Source organism: Eretmochelys imbricata, chromosome 8 (genome assembly GCF_965152235.1).
Source record: "Eretmochelys imbricata isolate rEreImb1 chromosome 8, rEreImb1.hap1, whole genome shotgun sequence".
NCBI classification, from domain to species: domain Eukaryota; kingdom Metazoa; phylum Chordata; order Testudines; family Cheloniidae; genus Eretmochelys; species Eretmochelys imbricata.
Window position 1 is genome coordinate 106,735,751 of NC_135579.1, and position 22,812 is coordinate 106,758,562.

The 22,812-nt window shown below is 63.8% G+C and overlaps 2 protein-coding genes across 2 annotated transcripts; one reads left to right on the forward strand and one right to left on the reverse strand.

Moving 5' to 3' along the window:
* Positions 1-648: 648 nt before the first annotated feature.
* Positions 649-13,210, reverse strand: ATP6V0B (ATPase H+ transporting V0 subunit b). The gene is made up of 8 exons (XM_077824042.1): positions 13,080-13,210; positions 5,860-5,908; positions 4,945-5,028; positions 4,329-4,406; positions 3,556-3,625; positions 2,547-2,598; positions 1,453-1,643; positions 649-984 (listed from the first exon to the last, which is right to left on the reverse strand). The coding sequence occupies exons 1-8, from the start codon at positions 13,144-13,146 to the stop codon at positions 958-960; spliced, it is 618 nt and encodes a 205-aa protein (XP_077680168.1). The 5' UTR covers positions 13,147-13,210; the 3' UTR covers positions 649-957.
* Positions 13,211-13,503: 293 nt separating this feature from the next.
* DPH2 (diphthamide biosynthesis 2) lies at positions 13,504-22,165 on the forward strand. The gene is made up of 7 exons (XM_077824043.1): positions 13,504-13,536; positions 14,715-14,884; positions 15,355-15,467; positions 16,211-16,431; positions 17,936-18,577; positions 18,935-19,114; positions 19,786-22,165. Exons 2-7 carry the CDS (start codon positions 14,732-14,734, stop codon positions 19,908-19,910), a joined length of 1,434 nt encoding a protein of 477 aa, XP_077680169.1. The 5' UTR covers positions 13,504-13,536; positions 14,715-14,731; the 3' UTR covers positions 19,911-22,165.
* The last annotated feature ends 647 nt before the right edge of the window (positions 22,166-22,812 follow it).

A 22,812-nucleotide genomic window follows, 5' to 3' on the forward strand; every position in this document is an offset into this window, starting at 1 on the left:
AGTGTGATAATGAAACACTTCCTAGTCCCTCAGGGACTAGGGCGAATGTGAGACAGCAAGTATTAAAGTGAAACCTTTGGAATCCGCAGGCCTGGATAACTTGCACCCAAACCTATTAAAAGACTTGGCCGAGGAGCTCTCTAAATCCATGACGTCATTTTGAACATGCTCCACCACAGCACTGAGGAAAAGCTAACGTTGCACCACTGTTGAAAGATGGGGAACGGGGTGACCCAGCAAGCTATAGCCCAGTTAGCCTGATGTCAGTCCAAGACACTCCCACTCCCAACCCTCAGCTCTGAGCCAGCCCCACCCCTGGGCCTCCCTCAGCTGCAGCAGTGATCTGAGGCAGCTGTATGGGGACACTCAGGCAGGCTGCCCTTCCACCAACCCATTGGGACACTGGGCACAGGTCCATGCCAGCGTAAGAATTTTCTTCTCGTGCCTCCCCGGGCGCTAGCAGGGGGCAGCACCAGGGCTGGCAGCTGCCTGCAGCGCTGAGCTAGATCTGGGCTCGCCCTGCCACCGCTGGAAGAGGGCTCTGGGAACACCAGTGCCATGTCCGTGGCCAGGCAGGGCTGGCAGTGCCCCGGCATGCCCTGAGGGCAGTAGGGGAGCACATGGCACAGACAGAATGCAGCAAGCGGGGACAGGAACCATGTTTATTTCACGTGACACTGACTTACACTGGTCGATTGATTTCTACACACACCGGGAACACTCAGGCAGCAACCCCCTCCCCCCCACCTGGCTGGGCCGACAGGAGGGAGCCGAATTCACACACAGATGATTATTTCCTCCATGGGGCCAGCGGGCAGCGGATCAGCAGGGACGGTTCTATACACCTGGGCTCCCGCGCCCGAGGCGGCGAAGCGATGCCCCCGATCAGGAAATAGAAACATTAAATAAATATGTACAGACGCGCCCGCAGGGGGCCAGGCCGGAACGGGCAGGGGCTCAGTCCCCCATTTTTACTTTAGATGTCTGCAGAGAGAAAGGAGACAGGTCAGAGCATGCCCCGGCCCCCTCCCAGGAGCACACCCTGCCAGGTGCCCCCCCAACTGCCTTGATCAGGCAGCCTGCCTGAAGCTGCAGGACCTGCAGGCTGCTCCTCCCCAATCAGCCCGGTGCACAATCAGCTCCAATTCCGGCGCCCAGTTGAACCATTCCCTGTGACTGCTGGGGGAGAGGCGGGAGGGGACAGAGGGGGACTGGCAGTGCCAAGATGGGTTCCAGCAGCCAGGCCAGATGGAGCCACTGCATCATTTCCCCTGCCCGCCAGTGTCCCCTGGGTAGACTTCTCTGTTCACCAGAGAGCAGTGGCTGCAGCCCTCCACTGAAGCCCTGCAGATGCCTAGGCCTGTCTGATGAGCTGGGCAGCCCATGCCTGGGGCAGATGTGGGGCTGGAGGCCCCAGGAGCATGATGGGCCCAGCGGGGCAGGAGCCAGTACCTGCAGGATGGCGACTATGACCCCGAAGAGTCCGATGGCGCTGCCGAAGATCTCCACGATCAGGATCTTGACGAAGAGGCTGGGGTTCTGGGCGTCGGCCAGCGCAGCCCCGCTGCCCACGATGCCCACGCACACTCCGCAGAACAGGTTGGAGAGGCCCACGGTCAGGCCAGCTCCAAACATGGAGTAACCTGGAGGGGTGGGGCATGGAGCAATGAGACGCGGCAGGTCTCAGGCCAGGGCCTGCCTTGCACAGGGGCTCGGCCTCCTCCTGCGAGAGCCCACTAGGGTGCTCCGGGCACTGGCCCAGGCTGGGAAACTGTTAGGAGCTGCCAGGGGCAGAGTTAAGGGGACAGAGCAGAACATGAAGAGGACAAACCAAGGCTGCCAAATTTCAGCCATTTCCCTTAAGTACCTTTGCCAGGCAGGGCCCTGTGCACTCAGCCGGCCATGGACCCGCTCCAGCAGCGCCAGGGCAAGCTCAAATAGCCGCCGCGCACCAAGAGCGGGTGATACCCTGCGTTTGGGGCAGGAGACGCAGAGGTAGCGAACCCAGACCCCCAGCTACTAAGGTAGATGCCCCCAGAGACTGGACCCCCAAATATGGCCACATAGGCACACCTGAAGGGCAGCAATGTTGCCCTGCCCTGTGGCAGCCGCCCTAGGTCCAGAGCCCGCTGCAGGTGCCCAGCAGGATGGAGTCTGGGAGAGCAGAGGGCGCTCCGCTGGCAGACTCAGGAAAGGCCCCAAGGGCTGGGTTCCACCCAGCCCAGACACCCCCATTCCCAATGCTAGGCCAGGCGAGCCACCACCCTGAACAGCTGGACCTGCAGGGGCAGGGCTCACAGCTGGTCTCACAGGGGTCCGGCTGCCGCCAAACATCCCAGGGAGGGCTGCACTGCGCACATAGGGCCCCGTTGCTCACTGGGGAGAGCGAACTAGGACCACTGTGCACCCATTGGGGAAGAGCATGCCGGAGCGTGCAGCGAGAACAGGCACTGGCATGGGGCCAGGGTGCAGGAGCCTCCCTCCACTCAGGGAAGAGCCCGCTGGCCCCACAGGCCCCTCCAGACATGGGGAAGGGTGCTGCTTACCTGCATGGTAGTTCTTGGCTCCGATGGTCTCTGGGGTGGTGCCGCTGAAAGGCTGGAAGAAGACACATGGAGCAGGGTTAGCGGTAGGGGGTACAGCAGCCTGGCTAGAGCTCCCTGCCATGGGAACGGGCACAGGCTGCCTAGAGCTGGGACCCAAACCCCCAGAGTCCCAGTCCAGGGCCTTAGCTACCTGCTCCACAGGCCCCTCCTCGCCACATGCTGGGGCAGAGGGAGATTCCCCCAGCACATAACCAGCGTCTGGGTCTGTCTGAGCGGGCATATGGTGGCAAGGACCCTGCTGTGTCGCACTGCCCTGGCCAAGCAGCACCACTCACGCTGCACTGGACAAACTCTCCCCGGCTCCCCAGCGTGACTGGCGGGCTAGGGAGAAATGGCCCTGCCTCGGAGATGGGCTGGGACTCACAGCCAGGTCTGATTCAAGTCACGGTGGGACCCGGGGTGAGTCCTGCCCTGCTCTGGACAAGGGAACCACAACCCTTCCTGAGAGGGCCCAGTCTGCTCCGGCAGCGAGCTTGGGCGCTGCCTCTTGCCCGGGTTAGGCTGGAATAACAGGGTTTTACCAGAGCCCTGCCATCTCCCCTCCTGGAGCCCAGCTCAGCTCCTGCGTGCCTCAGTGGCTTCACAGAGCCTGGATCCGTGTGCCCATTATCCCAGCCAAAAAACGCCCTGTGGGCAGCCAGCACCGAGCCTGGTGGGGCGCCAGGCTCTGCCCACTGCCGCAGCTGGTACAGGCCAGTTAGAGCCAGGACCACAGGCCAGGGGAGCCAAGGCACACCCCATGTGGCAGAGGCTCCCCCCGCCAGGAGCCTGCACTGGGTTTACTGCTCTGCCTAGCGATATTTGAGGGAAGCAGTGAAGAGACCCTGAGCCTTGGCTATGCCCCTCCTCCCCCCGTAAGAATGTGTCGGGGAGACTGTGCAGATCTCCAGGGGCTGCACCCTCCCACCACCCCACTCCGGCGGCAGGCAGCCCAGCCAGGCCCTGGCACCTCAGCCATGTTGCTGATGACGATCGCCATGATGATCCCGTAGATGGCCACGGCCTCACAGAAGATGATGCTGTGGATGATGGGCAGCGTTAGCACCCGGACTCAGCGGCCCACGGCCCAGCCTCTGCCCCCCACAGCTGCCTGTCGTGCTGACAGACAAGTCGTCTCCCTGCGAGGGCCCCCACACTGACACCACCCAGGGCATCTCCCCCTGCTCGGCCCCCCGGCTGAGACGCTCTGTGGGGGGCAGCGCTGGCCCTTCGCCATCCCAGCACAGATGGGAAGCATCCCACAGCAATCCAACAGGCAGACACACGGGTGGGGGGCCTTGTACCCCACACAGGCTTGCAGCCAGCCAGGGACAGGAAGCACTGCCTTTCCCAGCATGCGCTTCAGGATGTTTCACATTTCCAGTCCAAGGGTGCGGAGCCCCAAGGCCTGGGCAGGAGCCATTTCCTTCAGGTGGGGACTGACTGCTGCCCCCGCACACCAGGGCGTGTGGGCCAGAGAAGGGGACGGACTGTGGGGAGGGGAGCTGTTCGATCCGGCCGCTGCACAGTGATCCGGCCGAAACACTAGCAGGGCTGGGATCCCAGCACCGGATGCAGCCGCAGACCAGCAGGGTCAGCACAAGGCCCTGCCCAGAGGGGCCCAGGTGCTGGGGAAGTGTGAGCAGCTCAGATGAACCGCTGACTAGCCCCCTGGGGCACTGTGCGCCCCAGGGGCCAGGATCTGTCCCGGAGCATCAAGCACGGGGTACCAGCTGTCCTTACCTGACCAGGTTTTTGGTTTTGATCCTGGGGGCCTTAACTCCCCCGCCGATGATGCTGGAGCCAGTGATGTAGATGCCCCTGCGAGAGAGAGGCCAGTCAGTGAGGGAGCCCGGGGGCGGGCACCTGCCTGCAGGACCCTGGACAGAGAGCTAGTGGCTGCCAACGAGGAGACGGTGCCTCCCTGGAGCAGAGCCGAGCGCTGACTGGAAAGAGCTCGCAGCAAGCTCAGCGGGAGCTGAATGCCCAGCCCTTCCTGCTCACACCACAGGCGCGCATGCTGAGACGGGCTGGGAAAAGCAGCGGCACCTAGGGACACAGGGCAGCCGCCAGCCTGACCGGGACTCGCTGGCAAAGAACCCACGGAGACCAGCCAGACACCTGACGTCTCCCAGGCCGCCAGCAGGAGCACGAGGCCAGTCAGAGCGCTGTCCCAGACCCGAGGGGGCCCTGCCATGAGGTTGGAGCCAGGCCACTGCCGAGGGGCTGACTCAGGCATCGCCCGATAGCAAGTCCCCACCCCCAGGGCATGTCTCCCCTGCACCCAGCCCAGCAGACAGGCTCTGGGAGCAGCAAACCCCATGGGACCGGCAGTCCCAGACAATGGGACCCAACTCACCAGGCTGCTCCCACCACGGACAGCGAGATGGCCAGACCGATGCCCAGGTTGGACCACATGAATGGGGAGGTTTCCGTTAAAAACCTAGACGCAGAAGGGAACCTCGTTAGTGCAGAGTCTGGGCCGGCCCCACCCACCCCAGCATTCGAGGGCCACAGGCCAGGGGACGACAGCCCAGCGCCTCCCTTCCACGGGAGGAGGGCAGCAGGCGAGACGGCTGCCTGCCATGCGGCTCCCCCCCACCCCCTCCTGCAGCACCACACAGCCAGCACACGGAGACACTTCACTGGCTTTCCTGACCACCCCAGACCCACGGCTGCCCACGTGGGTGGCCCAATGAAAGGGAGGGGAGTCACCAGCCTCAGGTCTGCAGCACATAGCAAGGAACCCCAGGGCCCACCTGTCCTTCCCCAGCACGTGGCAGAGCCATGAGCTCGGTAAGAGACCAGTCCGACACTGCCTGGGGCTCCAAGCAGACCCAGCCACTCCTTGTCCCCAGCCTTCACCCCCAGAGCCCTGACGTGGCCTGGCAGGCTCCTCCTGCAGTGCAGGCCAGGCCAGGCCAGGCCAGGCAGGAGAACACCTGAAAGCCCTGTTCGCATTGCCCTTGGTGGAGGAAGGCAGAGGGCTGGCTGCTGGGGGAATCAGCCAGTCCAGCCCAGGGCAATCTGGCTAGTGCCTGCCGGCAAAGAGCACCACAGGCAGCTGGCAGAGAGCACTCGGCACAGGGAGGGCCAGGGCAGGGGCTGCAGAGTGCGACTGGACACTGAGGGCAGGGTGCAGGCTTTGCTGGCTGCAATGGGGAGAGGAGGGGAGCTGCAGCCCGGCACCCTGTGGCAGGATCCAGCAGTGGAATGGGACACTGCATGGTGGGAGTGAGCAGGGCACTGGCCCAGCCAGGTGTAGCCACCTTACCAGGCCACATCGAAACGGAAGCCCAGGTCAAATATCGTGTAGCAGATACCTGAAAACAAGAGCAAGAGGGAAACCTTCAGTCGACCCGAACCCCAGCCTGGCCTGCCTGCTCCCACCCTGACCTGCCCGGCTGCTGTGAGCCACCCACACCAACTGAGCAGCCTGGCTGCCAGTGGACAGAAGGGCACCAGGAAGCCCTGTGCCAGGCAGCGTTCTGGGGCACGGCCCTCCAGACAGACACCCTGCTCTGGGGAGCTTAGGGTGGGAAGGATTCCCCGTGGCTTCCCCCTGACAGCAGCTGTCCCGGCGATTCCCGCTAGAGATGCTGAAAGCAGCCATGGTCCAGCCTGACGACCATCTCATTTGCACACACAGGGGGCGTCGCACCAACACTGACTGGAGACAGATCCTGTGCGTGCTGCTACTGTGCCCATCACCATGGTATCTGGCCCCTCCTCCACCCACAAAGCAGGGTCAGCAGCAAGAGACCATCGCCCCATTCCAGCGGGACCACGGGGGCCAATCTGGCCCTGAAGGCACAGAAGAGGTCGCCCGCCATGCCCCTTCCCCCAGCACGGGCAAGGGAGCCCTCGGGGCACAGCGGGGTCTGTCCAGCTCACCCAGTGCCCTGCCCCTCCAGCCAGCGAGGGCCCCTGACTCTGAGGGAGTGTGAGTGAGCGCTCGGCAAGGCTGGCTCATTCCTTCCACAGCACAGAGGCCAGGTTCCTTTACTACTGATCCTCACATGCTGCCCCGTCACCCTGAGCCTGCGACCGCACCATGAGTCAGGGCCAGCACTAGTCACTGACAGTCGCCCCGGGAGCGCCGCAGGGCAGGGACAGTCTACAGCCGGCTGGGGCACAGCAATCAGTGATGGGTCTGGGCTGCCCCACAGCTCAGCCCAGTCCTGGGGCACTAGGTCTGACAGCCCTGCGGGGGAATGGCCGAGGAGCAGCCTGGGCATGCGCTGAGTGCCGGCAGGGGCCCGCAGGATATGGAGCAGGGGCTGAGCAGCAATCAGGACTAGAACTCTGCCCTTCCGGGCTCCCAGAGCCAGGCTCTAACCGCTAGGCCACTGTCTCCCAACCTATCTACCATCATGGGCCGCATATGCTGCTCCCTCTGTTATGTGGGCCCCATCCACACAATGTATATGCTGCCTGTAGGGCCCTGAGGGGGTCACACGGGCTGCAGTGGTGAGCGGATGGGCCGCAAGTGGCCCGCGGGCTGAGAATCACTGCACGAGAGCACATTGCCCCCAAACACACAAATGAGCCGGAGCGGCCTCCCCAGGACGGAGGAGCATGTGCCAGCCCAAGAGCACCCCCCGGCCCCCGTGCTCAAGGAGGATCCCAGGGTCGGCTGAGCCAGCCTGGGCCCCTGCTCACCCAGGAGTGGATTCTAGGAGGACTGTGTTCCCGCTAGGGCATGCAGCTGTCTGTGGACTGTACGGTCCCCTGCGGTGTGGCACCAACCCATGGGGGACCCAACACCCAGGAGCCCAAGGGCAGCGCCTCTGGTGCTCTTGGCCACAGCGTCACCTCGCCCAGCCAGGCACACAGCTGTGCTGCAGCCCTGCCCCTCTGGTCCACAGGTGGGTACGATCCTGCGGGGCTCCCTGGGCCGTTACCCTGGGACACAGGGGCTCACCCTGGCAGAGATCCGGGCCCTGCAGGAGCCCTGGAAGCTACATGGGCTCTGCCCATCACCTGACCTTCCACCTCGTGGCTTGTTCTCTTCTGTGACTCCTGAAAAACCTCTCTCTGCTTGCTCCAACAGCGCGGGGGGCCCAGCACTGTGGCGGCTGGTGAGGGAGCTGCAGGGGACGTGCTCCTGCACTCTCTGCGTGCTGGGGCAGCAGGCCACGCTCTGGTGGGGGTTAGTCTCACTCACTAGCAGCCCATCTGGTCAGCCCATTACAGTGACATCAAGAGCTGCAAGGAGCCCAGCTCAGGTGGGCTAGGAGAGGCCTCCACGCCCTGCTCAGCATATCCCTGAGCATCCCCAGCAGCGCCCTAGTGCCCATCGTAAAGGGCGGGTGGGGGGTCTAACTGAAACTGGCCTCCCCTTTAGCCTGGGGCCATTTCTCCCGTGTCAGTGGCTGGTGGAGGGGACTCAGCCCCCTCCTTCCCATGACAGTCTTGCTTGTAAAGGTATTTCTCACGCCTCAGCACCTGGCCTCTTCCCCCGGAATTAATCTCCTTATTTCCCTGGCACCCACAGCAGCTGCCGTGCACAAGCCCTGCTAGACACACTAGGCCTAGCAAACCCTCCCCATGGACACAACCTGCTGTACGGAGGGGTACACAGCGCAAGGCTTGCTCCCCCGCTAAACGCTTGCAATCAGTGCATCCGCTTTAATGCGATCACTAGAAACCACGTGGCCCGGGCATTGCACCGAAGCTCACTAACACGCTCACACCACCAGAGCTGGTGACTAAATCCTTCACAAGTCTCTTCAAACAAATGCACACTGTTGTACTAATGATTGGTTTGTTTCTGAGGTTACATGGCAGGGACTCGTAAACCTAGTAAAACTTCCTAAATCAATAGTTCAACTCCCCCGGCCCCCAAACCAGGACTTGAAGGCACCCCACTCCCCAGCCAGCCAGAGGGGATACGAGAGAGACTGAGAGGGAGCAGCCACCACTCAGATTCAGGGCCAGCTGCTGCTCAGAGCCTGCCCAAGCAAGAGCAGCGTGAAATTAATAAGCCTTGGGTCAGTTTCCTGACTGCCCCCAGGTCTCCCCTTTGCAGCAGGGAGCTGCCCAGTGCCATGTCCATCTCCCTCTGCGCCCTCTGAGCAGTGGCAGGCACCGGTGACACCAGAAGGTGATGCCGCATCGGGGCCAAAAGCTTGATGCGACAGCTGAAGCTGGGCAGAGTTCTATGGCTGGCGGGGAGGGAGCCGCCTCACCCCACAGGTACAAACGCTGCATTGTGAAAACAAGTAGCTCTGAAGAGGTGAGTAATGAGCACCCAGCCGGGGGTTCGAACGCTCCCCAATCGGGGACAGCTTGACCAGTGCTCGGAGCAGGAGAGGCTCTGAATCGCAGCGTGCTGTGCGGAGCCTAAAGCCCGAACCAATTTCTGCCTGCAGGAGGAAAAGGCCAACAACTCATCTGTCAGGTCGCAGCCAAAAACCTGGGCCTCAAACAAGCACAGCTAAGGGCCAGCAGCAGTGCCCAGCTCCATCCAGTCCAGCTCCCCCCTTTACAGAGTTTGAAATTCACATGCACTTAGCCCCCCCCTCCAGTGCGGGGACATCAGAATCAGAACGTTTTCCAGCAGGCCAGCCCAGCACTGCCTTGGACACTGGTTGTCCGAAGTTTCCCCTCACTAACGGCACATCTCCTTCGCGCTTCCCAAGGGATACTAGGAAGCGCAAGCTGGAAAATGGAGCTGCAGAATGGAGAAGACATGCATTGTTTATACAGCCCCAGAAACGGGCAGGGTGTGCCCCAGGCAGAGAGGAAGCCTCGCTCCGGCTCCGAGGAGCAGATAAGGGAAGGCAGACGTTACAGCCTTGGCATCACACCAGATACAGGGGGTGGGTAACCCCCGGAGACGGCAACAGCAGCGTGAAGGCTGGATGGCTGCATGGTGTATGCAGCACGTCAATCACACCTTCAGCAAAGCAGCGTTAGAAGGGAACATGGAGGAAGAGAGAGCGGTAAGTCACCTCCAAAACAGCTTCAAATACCTTCCCTCGTATGCCAAGGCCAGAATCCATGGCTTCGCCAGCCCCCGCAGAATTCACAGGCTCGCCACGGGCACCACAAGCCCTGAGGGAAGGTGGCTGGCTGCACTGGCCCATCACTTCCGTGGCCAGCCGCGTTGCTCAGCCTCTAGCCGGAGGGGCTCGCCCAGAGTTAACCCACCAGGCCGGGTGGGGCGCTTGCTCAATGCTCCAGCCAGCCAGCAGAGGGGCCAGTCCTGGCTGCATGCAGGGGAGCCAGGCTCGGCCCTGCCGTTTGACCACTGACGACAGCAAGCGCTATGCAGCCAGTCACCCAGGGACCCCCAGCCTCCAGCCCATGAATCACTGGGGTTGGCAGCTCACGTCGTGCTGGCTCTTCAGCTGACACTGCTCAAATGGCATTAAAAGCAGCTCAGAACCCACTAAACCCTGCTTGCCTCCCAGCCTCTAGCCAGCAAGGACTGGGGCAGGGAAGCTGGGCAAGGGAGGTATCTAGCCCTGCCCTTCTCCAGACGAGCCGTGTGCCTGCTGGGAGATTATTCCAGCCTGCTGGGTCTCGCTTCTGTTGAGAAACAGGTGTCTGCGATGCCCAGGATCCACCACCCCGGCCCTGCCCACTCCTGCCCCCACACCCTGTGATCTGGGACAAAGTGCAGGCCTCTCCAGGGCAGTTTGCCGAGATCTATCCTGGACCCATTGGAAACATGCCCAACAATAGCCCCAGGGCCTCAGTGGCTCGTGTTCTCCCCATGCTAGGAGCTGGAAGACTGGGATCACCACACACCGGTCAGTTACGGCCAGCCTGACTGCAACATGCCAAGCGGGGGCCCCTCGCTACCTGGGGGAGGGTGAATCAACACCCCAAGCTCTGGCTGGAGTTGCCACGGGGTGAGGAGTGCAAGAGAGGAAGCAAGCTGTTCCCAGAAGGCCCCGCCACGAAAGGAGGAAGGAACGAGTCACTCTTGGCAGTTGAGCAACCCTCACAAGGAACGGCACTGCTCCCACAGGGGAGGGAGGCTGTTCCTGGCAGGGACCACTCCTATAGCATGGGCAGAAGCGTTGCAGGCCCCTTTCCTTCTCCCCACTCCCGCGTGTGCCCAGATGCCTGACTGTCTCTGCCACGGCAGAGTTGTCTGCACTGGGGCTGTTTACTGTTTTGGGTTCTACAGTTCCTTCTCTACAGAGTGGGGTCCTGCCACCAGGCCCAGCCAGTCACAGCTGCCACTGACTAGCACAGGGCCAAACCCAAAGCAGGTTCCTACAGCACCTTCTCACTGGCTCAGAACATATTCGGCCCTGGGTTTTATTGACAAAACAGGCCGGGTGACAGACATGGTTTCCATTGCGTGCCAGCTCCCAGACCGCACAGCGCAGGTGCGAGGCCAGAGGCGGGGGTCACTGCAGGCTGCAGCGGTGCTGCCAGCGTGCCCTGGCGCATTCCCGGTGGTAGTTCTCTGGCACTTTGCTGACCATGCAAGAATGACAAAACAAAGGCACAGATCGATCCCTGCCTGCTCTTTACTGGAGCCGGGATTACACCGGACATGGGCAGTCAATGCCCGGCCTCAACTAGAAACCATTCCCTGATGGCTCGGCAAGCCCACATCACAGATGCTGCCTGATTCGTGGATCTCATTAAGCCGACTCTGGATGTGGTGTTCACTTCAGCAGGGGGTGGATTAGAGCGGTGCAGGCCCATAGGACCTCCAGGGAGATCCTGACCGTGCCATCAGCATAGTCACCTTGTTATTCAGTTGCCCCTTCAGCTGAGCACCGAGTCTGGAGTTGTCTCTCAGAGGAGCCAGGCTGTTCGTGCCCACCTCACTCGGCTGTGAGAGCAGGCGCTAACCTGCAACTCCATCGAAGTACAGCCTGACTAGTCCTCAATGCTCAGGGACGCTCTGACCTTCAAAACCATGGTCACCACGAGGATACCAGACAGTTTGACCCCACTGCCAGGAGGACTGCCCTTCCATGGGGCATTTCCTTTGCGCTGCAGAATTGTTACGCCACCGGCTTCAAGCCAAAGCTTGGAAAAACTCGTGCACTTACTCAAAACAACATAGTTCTGACAATCACGAAGGAGAGCCAGCTTCTCAGCCTGGAAGAGGCTGGGTTCCTCCATCCAGAAAGCCACAGTTACTTGCTTTCCTGCAGTCCTGCTGCTGCCCCTCCTCCCTTTTGGAGCCAAATGACAACTTGCCTGGCACTTGATAGACACAGACTAGCCCACACAACACCACCGGTCACCCCTGTTTACCAACGGGGAAGAGGTGAAGCAGGGTGCGTCAGAGAGCCAGGAATAGAACCCAGGAGGCCTGGCTCCCAGTTCTGTGCTCTGCCTGGTAGACCTGTCCCCTTCAACATGAGGGGATGAAATACCCCCCAAAAAGTGACTATCTAGATCCAGCTGAAGACACTCCCAGGGGATGCTGACCAAGAACTACTACAGATTAGAGTAAGAGTCCTGCGGGCGCAGCAGGGAAGAGAAACTCCTACCCGAGGGAAGTCTTAGCAGGAGAATCCTTGCAGCGAAAGGAGACTGGGCCCTCGCTGGTCCACAGGACCAGTCCAGCCTCCCCCCAGCTTGTCCACAGGACCTGTCCAGCAGACAGCAGCGACGCAAACCTGCCACAGCCCCCCACTGATGCCTCTGAACCCTGTCCAGAAGAGCCCCCCACACTGCAGGTCCTTTCATGCTCGGGCACAAGGGGGCTCAGTCTCCAGGGGTCATTCATTCCTGGCCTTTGCAGGGGCTGCCAAAGGGGACAGATAGGGGCTCTGGACTCACTATGAACCGGACAGCTCTACCCCACTGTGGCAGACACTTGCAAGCGAATGCCCAGCTAAGGAACACAGCCCAGGGGCAGAGCACACTGGTACAAACTGCAGCTCAGCCCACGCACCACAGCCAGAGCCAAACCGGACAGGAGGAACACTCAGAGCCCACCAGGCAGCCGGCCAACCTTAGCTGCCTGTGATCAAAGAAGAGACTGGGAGCACCCCGCAGCAGGAGAGGCAGGGCCCCCCGTCCCATTGCCACGGTCTGTGGGTCGCCACTGGCCTGGGCTCGGCGAAACGGGCGACAGGAGCAAGAAGCCCCAAGCTCCTGCCTGGAGCCATCCCCGTCCGACTCTCCTGCCCCAGCAGGTGCCAACGAAGGCAGGAGGGCGCTGCCCTGGGGCAGGGGGTGCGAGGCAGATCCCTGCCCAGACAGAAGGGACTTCACACACCGGGACTCCTGCCACTGCCCCCCCAGCCCGTCCCCTTCCCCCCAACTCTGACCCCTTCCGCCTCCCGCAACTGACCATCTCCCCCAGCCCCGCAACTAACCCCCCAGCCCCCACCCCTCACCACCCCCTTTCCCCGGGCCCCCTCCATCTCCGCGCCCCCCAACTAACCCCCCCTTTCCCCGGGCCCCCTCCATCTCCGCGCCCCCCAACTAACCCCCCCTTTCCCCGGGCCCCCTCCATCTCCGCGCCCCCCAACTAACCCCCCTTCCCCGGCCCCCGCCGCTCACCCACGCCGGCCAGCGCGCTCCAGAAGGCGAGGCCGAGGCCCGCGTACAGCAGGAGGGGCCCGGACATGGCGGCGGCTCCTCAGCGCGGACTGCGGGGAAGGACCGGCCGGGACGGGGGCAGGTCACCTGACTCACACCATGTGACCGGGCGGGCCGGGGCCCCGGCACGTGACCGAGGCGAGGCTGGCGATTGGCTCCCGGGCGGGCGGGCGGTACCAGGGGACCAAACTACAAAGCCCAGAGTGCTCCGCGCCAGCCCCTTCCTCACCGCACGTCTGTGCCGGCTCCTCCCATTGGCTGCGGCCGCAGCCTCTCTCCCACACGTGTTGCGATTGGCTCCGAGCTCTGGGGGCGGGATTTCCGGGCGGGAACAGCGCCGGCTCGTCATTGGTTGGCTCTGTTCTTGCCCTGGGAGCAAGTCCCGGGCGAGTCCATGTGGTTTCTGCCGGGGAGGCCGGTGAGTGGGGGAGGCTGCGACCCCGCGTGGGACGGGGGCTGTTCACTCTGGGCCCTAGTGACGGCTAGACCTGGGCGCCGGGCTCCTTATCGGAGCCCGCTGGGACCCCCCCAGGCAGCCAGAGCCCCGCCCCCCACAACCCCCTCCAGCCCCCCAGTCCCTCCCCCCACGGCAGCCAGACCCCCGCCCCCCACAGCCCCTCCCCCCACGGCTCTCCCCGAGCCAGCCCGCCCCAGCTCCCCCCCCGCCCCCCACTCTGCCCCCCAGACCCTCCCCCACGGCTCTCCCCGAGCCAGCCCGCCCCAGCTTCCCCTGCCCCCCACTCTGCCCCCCAGTCCCGCCCCCATAGCGCTCCCCGAGCCAGCCCACCCCAGCTCCCCCCCTGCCCCCCACTCTGCCCCCCAGTCCCTCCCCCCACTGCTCTCCCCGAGCCAGCCCGTCCCAGCTTCCCCTGCCCCCCACTCTGCCCCCCAGTCCCGCCCCCATGGCGCTCCCCGAGCCAGCCCACCCCAGCTCCCACCCTGCCCCCCACTCTGCCCCCCAGTCCCTCCCCCCACTGCTCTCCCCAAGCCAGCCCGTCCCAGCTCCTCCCCCGCCCCCCACTCTGCCCCCCAGTCCCTCCCCCCACGGCTCTCCCCGAGCCAGCCCGTCCCAGCTCCCACCCCCGACCTGGCCCCCCTGAGCCAGCCAGTCCCTCCGACACCCCCCCACCCCGAGTTAGCCAGACCGCCCCCCTGGAGCTGGATCGGGGTCGGCGCCCCCTAGCTGCAAAAGGCCCTGAGTCCCCTGCCCCAGGCTCGGGAGCCAGGTCAGTGCAGGGGCCCCTGTGCGCTGGTCCCAGCTGGGGAGCTCTGCCCAGTGCTTTCCTGCCCCTCTCCTTTCCCGGGGGCCGGGTGGGGCCCGGCGACACCCTCGCCGAGCGGCCGCTCAGGTACAGAGACTGAGGCCAGGCTGCGCTCAGCGCAGTGTCGCTCGGGGCCGTGAGGAAAGTGACCTAAGCCCCGCGTGGCCGGCGCTAGGCTGGTGGGAGGGAGGCGGGGGACCTACACCGACCCGGGGGGTTCCCCGGCACTGTTACGGCTGCACTGACCCGTCACAGCCACGCCACTGCAGCCTCCGGAGCATGGCCAAACCCTGATAAATGCTCCAGCTTCCTTCCCCACGGCCTGTGGGTGCAGGTGATGCTGGGGTAACCATGGCGACCCTCTTCAGTCACGATGGGGCCGAGGTGGTCCAGAGGGCCCTGGCTGTCAAGGAGTCGAGCAGCAGGACCCCTGCTGAGGCCCTCGATGCGTTCTACGAGCTGGAGCGAGCCGCGGCCTTCGTCACAGCGAGCGGGTTTCGCAGGGTGAGTCGGTGTCGAGAGCTCGGACGTTCTCCCCCCCAGGCCTGTCCGTGGTCCCTTAGCTCCCCTGGGTAGCACGCTGGTGTCAGACCCACCTCCCACCCCCAGGTGCGGGCCCACACCGGCTGGCGCTGCCAGTGACCCTCCCACAGAGATTGGTCGCACGCGCCCTTCAGCCTGGCTGCGCCTCTCCCGATAGCTGGGGCAGGTTCCCTGGGGAGCTGGGGATTGTCCTGGCTCCCCGGCCTGCCGGTGGAGCGGGCAGCAGCACCCCGGGGCTGAGGGGGTGTCACAGAGAACTGAATGGCTCTTCGGCTCCCTGACCCAGGCAGCCCACGATGGGGCCACAGCTGGCTGCAGAGATCCCTGTTCTGCTTGGTGGGGCTGCCCTAAGGGTGGCTGGGCAGGGGCTCCATATGGGGGGGCTGGGCCTTGCATGTACCCACGTCTCCCTGCGCTGGCCCTGCCGGCAGGTTGCCCTGCAGTTCCCCGACGAGCTCCTGGAAGATTCAGCCGCTGTCGCAGCCAAGATGGAGGAGGCGACCGGCAGCAAAATGTACATCCTGGGGGACACGTCGTACGGCAGGTAGGTGCCGCGGAGGGGCGGCGTGGGCTCCCCACACCTGGGCTCAGGTTGGGCTCCAGCCTCAGCCCTTCCCCCATGCTGGGTCCTTGGGAGGTGAGAAGCTGCCCCCCAGGACAGGAGCCGCTGTGCGCCCATCCTTGGGCTGCCAGGTGGCACGGCCCATCCCCCTCCAATTGGGCCCCTGCCTCCTCTTGGGGCTCAGAGGGCTCCCCCCCGCATTTTTCCTCTTGTCCTGCGGCCCCTCTGGCGTTCTCGCTGCTCCCCCTGGGTCCTGTCAACACGCCCGTCTGATCATTCTGTGCCAGGTCCCACTACAGTGAGCAACCGGCTGCTCCCCTCTGGAGAGGGGCGTGACTTTTACCCCACCCCGTAAGCAGTGGCAGCTTTGGGCTTGATTTGACTGATGGGTTGCCCGTGCCATCCCTGTCGGTTTGAGGGGCTCCTGTGAATCCCCGCTCCTCTGCCCTCCCCTGGGAGGTTCCGTGAGGAGCAGGGCGTGTTGCTCACTGCTGGGCTGTTGGGCCCCCCTCTCCCGCTGTGGCCAGTGCAGGCTCCGGGGAGGTTGCCCAAAGCGATGCTGGGCCCGCTGCGACAGTGCCTAGAGTGGCCGGGCAGCCCGGTGTCGGAGCGCAGGGCCCAGCGGGAGGAGGTGCGGGCAGAGGAGAGCAGCCTCCTGTGCTGCATTGCCTGCGGGCCCCCGAGGTCGCCGTGTCTCCGGCTGACGCTTTCCCTTCCCCCGGTAGCTGCTGTGTGGACGAGGTGGCTGCGGAGCACGTGGGGGCAGAGGCCGTGGTGCACTACGGCCCAGCATGTCTCAGCCCTTGCAGGAAGTTGCTGGTGCTGCACGTGTTTGGCCAGCAGCCCCTGGACACGGAGCGCTGCGCCGGGGCCTTCCGGGAGCTCTACCCTGACCGCCAGAGCCACGTGGTGGTGCTGAGTGACGTGGTCTACGCCCACGCCCTAGGTGAGAGCTGCGTCCGGGGTGGGCCATGCGTGATGGGTTGTCACCCCCGGGGTGCTGTCTGGGGGCCGTGTGAACCACTGTGCCCCCTAAATCATCCAGCTGGGCTGGCCCTTCTCACGCTGCTGTGCTGGTGATTCAGCCAACCTCTCCAGGCCCTGTTAGCACCCAACACAACAGCAGGTGACGCCACACACCCGGCTGAGCTACCTGAGTGCTTTACCTGAGCCACTCAAGGACAAACAGGAAACACCAGCCAGTTTCCCAGCTCCCCCGCCTTGCACCCCTACTGGAGTATAAACCCAGTATTATAGCATCTTGCACTGCACAGGGATCTATACAGTGCAAGCTCGTTAATATAGTTCCCTCAATGAGGGTGAGAGATGCACAACAAGCCTGTGTTAACCAAGCTGAGATTTTCCAGGTGCTTCACTTAAAGTCACACTGGTTAAGATAAAACTTAAAACAAGTGTATTAACTGCAGAAAGAGATTGTAAGTGATTATAAGGGATAGCAAACAGATCAAAGCAGATTACCTAGCAAATAAACAAAACCACAACTAAGCCTAACATACTAGACAGATGGCATTTGAATTAGCTGCTTCTCACCCTGACTGATGGAACAAGCCGGCTTGCAGATTGTTAAGGCACAGACTGCAATTGCTGGGCAACCTGGGTTCCCCTCCCCCATTCCAAGTCCTTTGTCTTTTGAAGCTGCATCCAGGTGTTGAGTTGTGGGGGAGTGAAGACCAATCATGATCTCACTCCACACCTTATATAGTCTCTCCCTTTGGCAGGAACCCTTTGTTCCCAACTAAGTTCCCAGCCCAGTCTGTGGAAAAATACAGGTACCAAAATGGAGTTCAAGGTCATGTGGTCTGGTCACATGTCCTTGCTGGGTCATAGCAGCCATTACTCATTGGCTGGCTGAAACGTTCACCGGAAGGCCAAGCTTTTCCATGGTCCATTGGCTTTGCTGATAGGCCATCGGCACAGTCAAGCTTCTTCCTTGCTGTACCTGACAGGCTGGCTGTGGGTGTCGCCCAGGGTGAGCCCATTTGAAGTGCAGTTCCCCAGTCAATATTTGTAAATCCAGGTACAAAAATGACACATGCCCACGGATCGGGTGATCCTATCCAGCAAATCATCACTTTTCTGGAGACCCCTCACATGATTGATCTTGTACCAGATGCATCATCATCATCCTATCACTGTGGGGAGTTTGGGGTGCATTGTCACAGCGCGCAGGGGGGGTCGCGTGCCCGCTGCAACACTGCTCCTCGCCGGGGGGGATGGGTCAGAGCAGCAGCAGGAACCAAACCAGGCTGACTAGCCCGTCCGATCCCCTGAGCTCCATGGGCCCCTGCTGCCCCGGCCTGGGTCCCCCATACACAGGCCTACCGATGCCTCTGCCTGGCAGCCCTCTCCTCCTGTCCCTGCCCGGCAGGCTCTCTGCATGGGGCTGGCCTGCGTGGGGCCTGCTCAGCCTGTCATCCCCTTCCCCGCAGGTGAGCTGGAGCAGCTGCTGGGCCCGGAGTACCCCCATGTCGTCTTCTCCCGCCTGGCGAGTGACGAGGCCCCCGACTGCCCGCAGGGCCCGGGGCTGGTGCGGCAGTTCGGGCGTCTCTTTGCAGTGGAGGCGCAGAGCGGGCTGAAGGACTACGCCATGTTCTACGTGGGCGCCGAGGGCCTGGCCCTCACCAACTTCATGCTGAGCTGGAACCGCTGCCCCTTCAGCTCCTTCAACCCGGCCACGGGCCATGGCCGGCGCGAGAGCCTCGACGGCAACCGGGCGCTGCTGAGGCGCCTCTACCTGGTGGAGCGGGCACGGGACGCCCGCGTGGTGGGCATCCTGGTGGGCACGCTGGGTGTGGCCGGCTACCTCTCCATCCTGGAACACTTGCGGGGCACCCTGAGCCGGGCCGGCAAGCGCAGCTACACCCTGGCCATGGGCAAGCTGAGCCCCGCCAAGCTGGCCAACTTCCTGGAGGTGGACGTCTTCGTGCTGGTGGCCTGTCCCCAGAACTCCCTGCTGGACTCCAGGGACTTCTACCGGCCTGTGGTGACACCCTACGAGCTGGAGCTGGCCTGCAACCCAGCCCGGGAATGGAGCAGCCTCTACGTCACTGACTTCAGAGACCTGCTGCCAGGTACCCGGCGGCTCCGTGCCAGGGGGACAGCGCCAGAGCCACCGGGAGCTATTGCAGCGCCCCCTGCTGGCCGGGGCTGGGGCTCCCCCAAAGCCCGCACTCTGTCCTGCTCCCCACAGCGCCTCCTGCTGGGAGAGGCCGGGGCTGGAGTAGCCGGGAGCCCTGCCATACCCAGTTCTCACGTTATGTGGCCACGCGGCTCCCACCCTGACTCACTGGGTGAGCTGAACCGTGTGAGGCTCCAGATGCAGGGTAACCCCAGGGTGGGTAGCTGTGGGTGTGGGCCCCAGCCTGGTAGGGTGGATTTGGGGCTGGCTGCCCCCAGAGGCTGCTGTCTGATGTCTCTCACCCGGGCAGGTGGCTGTGCACATGTCGGCTTCCCAGACACGGTCCCCGGAGAAGGCGACGTTCCCGACGTGTCGCTGATCACTGGGGAGCTGCGCGCGGCTGGGCTCTCCAGCTCCCCGGCCCCATCCTCCAGCTCTGCCCTGGCCTGCAGGAACCCAGCGCTCGCACTGGCCGAGATCAGCCCAGCAGGTTTGAACTTTGCTTTATTTGCCCTCCCTGTGTCTCCCCTGTCCACCCTCTCCACCCCATAAAGTGATGCCAAACCTCTGCCCACAGCGCCCCTAGCTGGGGCTGGAGTATCCGGAACCCCACCCAGCCTGCCCCCCTGTCCCACAGCGCCCCTAGCTGGGGCTGGAGTATCCGGAACCCCACCCAGCCTGCCCCCCCGTCCCACAGCGCCCCTAGCTGGGGCTGGAGTATCCGGAACCCCACCCAGCCTGCCCCCCTGTCCCACAGCACCCCTTGCTGGGGCTGGGGTATCCGGAACCCCACCCAGCCTGCCCCCCTGTCCCACAGCGCCCCTAGCTGGGGCTGGAGTATCCGGAACCCCACCCAGCCTGCCCCCCCGTCCCACAGCGCCCCTAGCTGGGGCTGGGGTATCCGGAACCCCACCCAGCCAGCCCTCCCCGTCCCACAGCGCCTCCTGCTGGGGCTGGAGTATCCGGAACCCCACCCAGCCTGCCCCACTCCCCACAGTGCACCCTGCTTGGATTGGAATAGCCGGGACCCCCACCCCCAGCCAATGCTCCTGTCCCTGCAGCGCCCCCTGCTGGGAGAAGCCCAGGCTGGAGCAGCCGGGAGCTCCCCCACAGGCCTGTGCCCGGTTCCCACTAACCACTCTCCCCCTCCCTTGCTCCCAGCTTCCTTCCTGGAGTCACGCAGTTGGCGGGGCTTGGAGCAGCAGCTGGGCCAGACGCCCGTGACAAAGGCCGTGCCGGGCCGGAGGGGGATCGCGATCGCCTACGAAGACGAGGCGTGTGGGTGACTGTGACCCTGCGGGACACCACTGCTGGGAGACGGGCGCTGTGGGGCTCCAGCCTCCTGCCCTGGGTCGCCCTGGGCCCGTCTGCAGCTCAGTCCTGGGGCCGGTGCCAACAGTGGCCCTCTCCCGCTGGGGCCTGGCATTGGAGACTTGGGAGTGCAGGATCCTTGGGGCTGCTGGTGACGCTGGCCTGGATACAGCTGTGCCTTAGAGAACCCGATGGCGTTCGGGGTGCGACTCCGCAGGGCAGGCGGACACCCCCGGCCCACTCCCCCACGAGCCTCCATGGCCACCTTGGACAGAGGGCACAGGGGAGTGACCTCCCCTCCTCGCTACCCCAGCCGGCAGCTCCCAGGGGCAAGGCCTGGGCTGGGCAGGGCCTGGCCTCCGCCCTGACCCTGGGTCCCCTGCCCAGCGCCGGGGGGCAGGTAGAGGAGCTCGGCATCCCCCCGGCTCCCCTGGCAGCGCTAGCCTGAGGACAGCGAGGCCAAGGCAGCCGTGGCTGAAGGCGGGAGGTGGCGCCCAGGCAGGCCTGGCCCGGAGCAGCAGCGCCAGGGAGCTCATCCAAGCCGGGACAGGCCTGGGGCTGCTGCCAGAGGCTCCACGGGACGTGCCCTGGGGGGCCTGTGTGTTCCCCTCCCCCCTGCTCTGGCTGAGGGAGCCCGGGTGCAGCTGGCACGTTCGCGCCCCACAGGGTGTTTGCTGGCTGCTCGCAGGGGTGCTGAGCCGTAGCCCTAGCAGTCGGTTTGTGTCCTGACTGCCGCAGCCTGGCTCACGGGCGGCCCGCGGGTAGAGGGGCACCTTGCTACGAGCCCCAGCCCCGCCCCTTCCCCCACCAGGGGGAGCGCCGTGTCCCCTACTCTCCGCCTCCACAGGGGTGCCCCAGACTGGGTGTGAGCCAGGCCCGGGTGCCCCAGGGGCAGGGGGAGCTACACCCAGGCCCGCTCCTGAGCAGGCATGGGCACCTCTCCTGCCAGCCACCTGCCCTGGCTGTGCCCATGGCTCTGAGCTCCTCACAGTCTGCGGGCTAAAGGTTTGTGAAGGCGAAGCCAGGCCAGCGCTGAGGGGGCGGGGGAGTGGAGCTGACGCCCGCCACAAGCCCGCTGCTGCAGTTTGCTCCCGGTGTGGCCTTGGCCCTGGTTTAGCAGCACCTGCCAGACCAGCCGAGTGAGGGGGAGGCCCTGCTTCCATCTGGTGCGTTGCCGGGCCTCTCGGGGGGGGGACCAGGCCTGGCATGACCTGCCCACGGTCACAGGATGAGTGGCAGAACCAGTAACAGCCCGGGTCTCCCCAGCGCCCAGCCCTGGGCCCCGGCTGCCCCTGTCACGCTCCCACCCAGCACCGCACCACCCCTCGCTCGCCTGCTCCTCCAGCCTGCCTGGCAGCCCCCCCCCGGCTCCATCCCTGCCCCCAGGCCTGCTGGATGGGGTGTTGCTGGCTGTCTGTGGAACCACTGAGCCTCGGTTTCCCTGCCGTGGTGACCCAGCTCTGCCCCTCCCTGTCCAAAACATGTAGGAAATGACCTGAACGCTTCGCTTCTCTCCAGCAGACCAGCCTCCCCCCCCTGCCACCCACACGCACTGCCCGCTCTCCTCCTCCCTGCCCAGACGCCTGCTCCAACAGGGCCTTCAGGTGGTCCATTAACCCCTTCTTGCCTGGGGTGGAAACCCGTGTGCCCCCTTACATGGAGAGGGGCTGCATAGGGGGGCCAGCCCTCCAGGAGTGCCCTGGGGTCACCAGGAATTAAAGCGTAATCTTGGGAAAGCACATGTCATGATATGAAACCTCCAGGGACACGTCCCCCCAACACTGACAGCCCCAGCTCTGCTGGGGGGTGTTCCCTGGCCTGGCCTGGGTATGTCACACTCGCTGGTCACAAGGGGCCCTGCCGGCCGCTGGCACAGCACATTACAGGGCGTGGCACCAGGGGTGCTGGCCCTAAGAACGGCCAGACGGGGTCAAACCAAAGGTCCATCCAGCCCCATGTCCTGTCTGCCAACAGTGGCCACTGCCAGGGGCTCCAGAGGGAACGAACAGAACAGGGCATCGCCCAGTGATCCATCCCCTGTCGCCCATTCCCAGCTCCTGGCAAACAGAGGCTAGGGACACCATCCCTGCCCATCCTGGCTAGCAGCCATCGATGGACCTGTCCTCCATGAATTTATCTAGTTCTTTTTTGAACACTGTTATAGTCTTGGCCTTCACAACATCACCTAACAACCAGTTCCACAGGTTGACTGTGTGGTGCGTGAAGAAATACTTCCTCTTGTTTGTGTTTAACCTGCTGCCTGGAATGAATGAGCCACCCAAACATGAACTCTCACCCTTTGTGAGGGGGGGCTTTTTCCTGTGGGATGACTATGGTGTGTGCCTCAGTTTCCCCTAAGAGCTGCATGGTTAATTAGGGCTGGGGAGATAGTTTACTCTGCAGAGCACGACTAATGCCTAGTTGGGCCTGGCCCCCATTCCACAGAGTCCAATTGCCCGGACGGTGGATACCTACCAACTAACGCCTGGGGACTGCCCACTCTGGAAGGCAGCCCTCTGTAGAGCAGAGGCCTGAGGCGGTGACGCAGGTTCCCCAGGAACAAGGACAAAGGGTGGGCGTGGGGGTAAGTGCGGGCTGCTGGAGTCAGGGAAGCGCCTGGCCGGGGCCACAGAAACGCTCAGAAGAGCGCGCGGGGCTCCAGGCTGACCCACTGAATTGCTGCTCTCTACTAACCAGGGGCGCTTGACACTGTGTCCAGAAACCCTCCTGCTCTTACCCTGCTGCCGGAGTCACCCAGAGTCAGGGTGTTGGGGGGGGCTCCCTGCGGGGTGCAGCCAGGCGGACTCGCTGTGGGGTGCGCCTGGCTTGCCCCAGCCCTGCGGGAGGGTCCGCGCTCAGTCCCAGGAGGGTGGGGGG

Bases quoted from the DNA above. Each gene is read 5' to 3' on its own strand.
- ATP6V0B (XM_077824042.1), bottom strand. From the start codon at position 13,146: ATGTCCGGGCCCCTCCTGCTGTACGCGGGCCTCGGCCTCGCCTTCTGG. The intron at 5,909-13,079 runs GTGAGCGGCGGG...TCTTGTTTTCAG, and splicing joins GAGCGCGCTGGCCGGCGTGG to GTATCTGCTACACGATATTT. The intron at 2,599-3,555 runs GTGCCAGGGCCT...GTCTTCTTCCAG, and splicing joins TCATCAGCAACATGGCTGAG to CCTTTCAGCGGCACCACCCC.
- DPH2 (XM_077824043.1), top strand. From the start codon at position 14,732: ATGGCGACCCTCTTCAGTCACGATGGGGCCGAGGTGGTCCAGAGGGCC. The intron at 15,468-16,210 runs GTAGGTGCCGCG...TTCCCCCGGTAG, and splicing joins GGGGACACGTCGTACGGCAG to CTGCTGTGTGGACGAGGTGG. The intron at 18,578-18,934 runs GTACCCGGCGGC...TCACCCGGGCAG, and splicing joins CTTCAGAGACCTGCTGCCAG to GTGGCTGTGCACATGTCGGC.